Source organism: Leishmania panamensis, assembly GCF_000755165.1.
Source record: "Leishmania panamensis strain MHOM/PA/94/PSC-1 chromosome 16 sequence".
Taxonomy (NCBI): domain Eukaryota; phylum Euglenozoa; class Kinetoplastea; order Trypanosomatida; family Trypanosomatidae; genus Leishmania; species Leishmania panamensis.
This window is the reverse complement of record NC_025861.1, coordinates 250,679-256,759: the sequence shown is the minus strand read 5'-3', so window position 1 is coordinate 256,759 and position 6,081 is coordinate 250,679. Positions and strand designations below refer to the sequence as shown.

At 58.7% G+C, this 6,081-nt stretch overlaps 2 protein-coding genes across 2 annotated transcripts; both read left to right on the top strand.

Moving 5' to 3' along the window:
• Window positions 1–249: 249 nt before the first annotated feature.
• Window positions 250–1,920, top strand: LPMP_160740 (hypothetical protein; the record flags this gene model as incomplete). The annotated part of the gene is made up of 1 exon (XM_010699299.1): window positions 250–1,920. The coding sequence occupies one exon, from the start codon at window positions 250–252 to the stop codon at window positions 1,918–1,920; it is 1,671 nt and encodes a 556-aa protein (XP_010697601.1).
• A 2,741-nt stretch (window positions 1,921–4,661) lies between these two features.
• On the top strand, window positions 4,662–5,657 carry LPMP_160730 (transaldolase, putative; the record flags this gene model as incomplete). The annotated part of the gene is made up of 1 exon (XM_010699298.1): window positions 4,662–5,657. The coding sequence occupies one exon, from the start codon at window positions 4,662–4,664 to the stop codon at window positions 5,655–5,657; it is 996 nt and encodes a 331-aa protein (XP_010697600.1).
• Window positions 5,658–6,081: the final 424 nt, after the last annotated feature.

Here is a 6,081-nt window from a genome sequence, read left to right as displayed (position 1 = left end):
AAAGCATCACCGTTTTCCTATTTTTATTCTCATTCATCTCCGTCCACCACCTCTTCCCATCCCTCTCCAGCCAGTTTCTGCACCTGTGTGCCTTCCTTGGTCCCCACCCGTGGGCGTCGGTGCGTGTGTGCAGTACACCTTCTCCACCCCATCGGTGCTACTCATCTATTTTGCCTTAATCGCAGCTTGAAAAAAGCAAAAAAAAAAACAATACGCACCCAACGCAACAGACACACGCCCACGCTTATCATGGCGCAGTCCGCTCTCTACCCCTCGGAGCATCGCACTCTACGGGTGCTCGAACTCGCCTGCCCCGACTCTGACGCAGACTTGCGCGAGAACTGCGCTTACCTTGTATCGCAGCGTCGCATGACGATCGACGAAGCAATCGACTATGTGAAGGGCGAGGAGGTAAAGGGCAAGAACTCCGCCGCCACATTGATGACTACCACGGCACCGTCGCGCGCAAGAGTGACAACAACAGGTGCAACGCGAGGCACAGTGGCAGTGCCAGTCGTAGCGCCGGAAGCCTCCTTACGCAGCTCGTCAAGGTTAAACCGACCACCGCCGGCCTGTCCACGCCCGCGTGCGTGTGAGTGCGAGAGCAGCGAGGCGGGCGACGACAACGTCTGGGGTGCTTATCCTCACGGGTACCGGTCAGCAAGCACGCAGCCTTCGACGACCACGGAAAGCACAACGGCAGCGACATGCGCGGTGCCTGCATCGGTGAGATCAGCGGCAGCACCGCCAATGCCGGCGGACACGCCTGACGAGATTCGCACGTCGGCTCACCGTACGACACGCCAGCAGTACCCCCAGAGGGTATCAGCTCTGACGGTGGCGCCGCCTGTGGGAGAGACGAGCCCCCAATCGCTGCTGAAAGGGCAGGGCGAACGCTGTATCTCGGATGGCACCGCTGGCACTGTGACCGCGCCAGGAGCGGACGCGTCGCCCTTACGTAGTCTAGGGCGACTGGGCCAGAGCGACAGTGAGCCGCACGTCCTTCGCGAGGCTTCCGTTCCCATAGTCGAGGACGCGGAGCGGGTTAATGGATCGAGCGCGCCACTTGCGTCGAGGCCGGGGCGGGATGCGTACAAGGGTGGCGCGGCGACAGCTAAAGCCTCTCCTGCGTCTCTTCCTCAGAGACGGCCGCTGCCACCCTGGTCCTCGGTGCTGCTTTCTTCAGCCTACCCCGGTCGCAACGAGGGCGCAGCAGACGATGACGCAGCGCTCAAGGCGGCGGGACAGAGAGATGCAGAGGATGGGGGTTACTGCAACACCGAGCCGCTGCTATCGGAGCTGAAGCAGGCCACGGAGGAGGAGCGTGCCGCCTTCGAGTCACAGCAGGCTGACATGATGTACTACTGGTACCGTGAGGAAACCTCCATGTTTGACCACTGCCTCTCACGCTACGGGCCAGGGCAGGTGCTGTTCTTCACGACGAGCATGACCGGCGAGCGCGCGGTGCGTGATCATTGCCGGCTTATGCAGAACTTGCTCTTCATCAAGCTCATCCCACACCACACGATTGACATCGCCGATAGCGAGTTCTTTCAGCGGCGTGTGCGACGCCTCTGCGCAGATGCCACCGGGACGCACCACATGCCAAGGATGCCGCTTCTTTTCGTGGACACGACGCTGATCGGCGACCTCGTCACGGTGCAGGAGCTGGAGGACTGTGGTGAGCTGGATGCAAAGTTGATCGAGGCTGGCTGCCGGGTGCTGCGGCGGCGCGTCCTCGACGCGTATGGACGCAGGCGAGCCGGTCTCGTGGCTGTGCCGCTGATGCTGCCCGTGAATAAGAGGCCTGCTGCAATGAGTGTTGACCCCGGGAGGCCTTCTTCTACTGCCCCTGTCGGCGTTTCGAGACCAAACGTAACGTTAGGCCGTCGCGCCGTCACCGGTGGGGGGAAACTATAACGGGCCCACTGCTTCGGGACCGAATCCACGGTGGCAACGCATGCTACCACCTCCTCCACCCATGTCTCCGAGGCGCATCTGCACCGACAGCGGCGGCAGCGCGGATGCCGTGCCATACCACTCAACTCCCTCCGCGGCGAGCACATCGGCTTTCATCAGCAGTGGCTCCCGAACCCATCACAGCGTCGAGGACACGAGCGACGACCAGCTGAGCCACAGGGCACCGGCGCCTGCAAGGATCCCAGCATACTCGTCAGGTGCTCGCAAATTGAGTCGTTCGCCTGCCACACCGCTGGTAGCTCTTAATTCGACGACATCTCTAACCACAATGAGGCAGGCCGACACGCAAACGCGAAGCCTCGAGCACACCTATGACGCACCATGGACCGGCTACACCCGCGAAGCGCCGCAGTTGCGAGCGAGAGAGCCGGCGTTGGCGACTGCAGCGCTGAGTACAGGCACTAGCGAGCAGCATTGTCTTTCCGCAAGCTAGGGTGTCAGCGCTTCGGTAGCAGCTGTGCCGCGCTCATCCTCATTGTTCTCAAGAGATCACCTCTACGTCAGTGGCGATGGGCGCGGTCGTTTATCGAAAATGGCAGCGACGCTGCCGAGGAACGCAAACGCCAGCAACCGCTATCGGTACAAGAGGCCATGACACCCCGCGTACACGTCGACACGAGCTTGGCGATACGAGTGTGTGTGTGTGTGTGATGGCTGTGCAGCTTCACCTCCTTGCGAGGCTACACGCGCGTTTTTATTTTTTTGTTCCCTTTAAATATTTTTCCTCTGTTTTCTCGCGCGCTCGCTCGCTCTCTTCTTCATTTCCCTCCTTCAGTGTTGATGCTGCCACCCCTCCCTTCTCTTCCCTCCCTCCTTCTGTCCCTCCTCCTCCTCCACCCATTTTCGCTGAGAAGCCCCCGACATAAATGCCACCACGCCTTCCTATGCTCTCTCTCACTTCTTAGCCTGCTCCCTGCCTCCCAGTACCCATTGATGTTTCCTACTTCGTTGTTAGTGTAGCAGTCACACCTAGAGAGAGAGAGGGAGAGGGAAGGAGAGACGGAGAGAGAGAAGTGACCAGTGCCTTGCGGCCATACGCGCTGGCAAGGAGGGGGGAGCGAGCTAAGAAGTGGCCAGTCGCGCCGTCAAAAGTGCATCCAGTAGAAGACACATAGGGCGAGCGAACTGAGATGTACAGGTGCACCCGCACTTGCACATCTCATCCCCCTCTTTCTCTTCGTCACCTCTCTGCACCCCTTTCTGCCTCTTACTTTGAATTCTACTCTGTGAGCCGATCAGCTGACTCGATCTCGTCACCTCTCTTTCTCTCTGATGTGTATATGTGCGTTTGCGTATCGCTGTGCGTGGCTGCGTTCGCCTTCTTGTCTCTCCTCTTCGCCTTGTCCCCCTCCTATTTGTTGTCCTTAGGGTTCTCTCGTCTCTCTTGTGCTGGACGAGATCACGCCTCTACGTCCCCCCTCCTCCTCCCTCTCTCCCTCTACGTGTGAGCGCCGCCTCCTCCTCTCCCTGTGCCTTTGGCTTCTCTCACTTTCGTATTTCTCCACTGCTGATTTTTTGATGTTCGTGCGACAGCTGATTGTGCGTTTGCGTGTACGTGTGCGGGGAGAGGTAATGTCATGTGTGCGCGCGTCTCGCGCGCGCTCTCTCTCTGCATGTGTGGGTGATCGCGTGTGGGCGTGGTGTATGGGCTCTCTCGTCCTCCTTTATGCGTGCGTGTAGTTCGTTTCTCCTTCAAGCAGGTTTAGCACGCGTATGCACGTCCCTCCCCCCCCCCCACCACACACACACACACATACACACACGCATCCACACAGACACGCGCGCCTCATTTTTGTTCTTCCTTTCCCTTAGCGGGTAAAGGTAGAGCAAGTGAGATGGGACACACAGGAGAGGGAGAGAGAGAGACAGAGGAGGCGGTGGAGGGAGGACGGCGTCAAGGCACATATTTCTCTTCTTCGTTTCCTCCCTTTCTCCTTCGCTCTCTCTCGCTCTCCCTCTCTCTCCTTTCTCGCCAGCACAACAACAGAATAAGGCGTTATGAACACACGCACAGTGGCCATTGTGAAGTGGAATCGAATTCCCACGCTGGTGGGGGTACACGGGGAAGAGTGGCAATGGGCGCCGGCTAAGAGAGAAGGACAGCTGCAGATGACTGGGAGTGCAGGGCACTGCACATGCTCACAAATGCACGGAATAACATGAGGAGAGGTTAAGTAGCCTGCTGCGTTCATCTGCAGTTCATCAGTCCTCCCTCTCCATCTGCTGGCGCGTGTGTCTTCCCCAAAGCGCACATTTTCTTCGCTTCTACCGAATCACTTAACTTCCCTTCGCATTGCCAAGCGACGCATATGACTCGCTCGCTCGCTGCTTCCACGGGTGCTAGTCCTCTCCTTCACTCCCCTCCTCTCCTCCCCTCCTTGTTGCCCTGCTTCCCCTCTATCTTTTTTTTCCCTTCTCGTTGGCCCTTGCTGTTTCGCCGGCTCCTACGCTCCTCTGCGCGTCGCCGTTGGCTCCTTCGCCTCACGTCATACACGTCTGCGCGCGCAACTGCCGCGTCCGCCACCCGCCGCCGTGCACGCCATTTTGTCGCCTTGTGCTTTTGTGTTTTGCGTCACTTCACCCTTGACAGTCCCACATTTTTGCTATTCACCCCTCTCCCTCCTCCCACGCACACATCCACACTCACATAAGTGCAGCAGCGAACGAAATAAAACGACACCATGCCGACTCAACTCGAGCAACTCCGCGAGATGACGACTGTCGTTGCTGATACGGCAAACTTCGCCCTCCTGGCGCAGTTTCAGCCGCAGGATGCGACGACGAACCCGTCACTCGTGCTGGCCGGCTCGCAGCTACCCGAATATGAGCACCTCATGACGGAGGCTATCGAGTACGCCAAGGCCAACCTCGGCATGCATGCGAACCACTACACGAGCAAGAACAAGGAGGAGAACGTGGTGGCGCTTGCCGTCGATAAGTTGACAGTCAGCTTCGGCCTTGAGATATTGAAGGTTGTACCGGGCCGCGTGAGTACCGAGGTGGACGCGAGGCTGTCCTTTGATAAGGACATGATGATGGAAAAGGCTCGCCTCCTTATTCAGATGTACGAGGCAGCTGGTGTCGACCGTAGTCGCATCTACATCAAACTGGCCTCCACCTGGGAGGGTATCCAGGCCGCTCGCGAGCTGGAGAAGGAGGGGATCTGCTGCAACTTAACGCTGCTCTTCTCTTTCGCCCAGGCGGTGGCGTGCGCACAAGCGAACGTCTCCCTCATCTCGCCGTTTGTCGGCCGCATTCTCGACTGGTACAAGCGGGCGGATCCCGCCAAGGCGGACTGCTTTGTTGGCGAGGCCGACCCCGGCGTTGTCTCCGTCACTAAGATCTACAACTACTACAAGCAGCACGGCTACAAGACCATCGTTATGGGCGCCTCTTTCCGCAACGTCGAGGAGATCCTGGCGCTGGCCGGCTGCGACAAGCTGACCATCTCCCCCATGCTACTGGAGAAGCTGGCAGCCTGTAACGACAAAGTCCACCGCAGGCTCGACCCCTCCAATGTGGCGGAGAAGATGGAGAAGCTGCCGGAACTTTCGAGAGAAAGTTTCCTCTTCATGCACAACGAGAACCCTATGGCGGTCGAGAAGCTCGCCGAGGGCATCCGCAACTTTCATCAGGACACAGAGAAACTGAGGAGGGTCATCTATGGGAGGTTGTAAGCCAACAACCCCCCCGGGCTCTTATACACGTGTCAATGCTAACGTAGCGCGGCTGGAGAGGGATGTGAGTCTCGAGATCGGACAAGGTCACGTGACGTGCACCCGCTCTTGCGCTTTACCCTCAAAGTGTTGCACTGCACTGGACGCCCACGGATTTTCCTGCTTCTCCCCCCCCCTACAGAGGGGAGAAGGAGATGGTGCAAGTGACGTTGCACGTGCTTACTCCCCTTATACACTAGTTCGTCACGACATCGACGCCCCTATATCTTGCCTAGGACGTCAAGCAGATGCTGGCTTGCACCGAGTCCAGGTGCCCACAGACATTCATAGCGGAGAGAGACGTACGCAGATGGCCGCACTATGCCGCAACCACTCAACGCCGCGACCTCGCCGGTCGAGCACCCCGCTGCAGGCTGGAGGCACG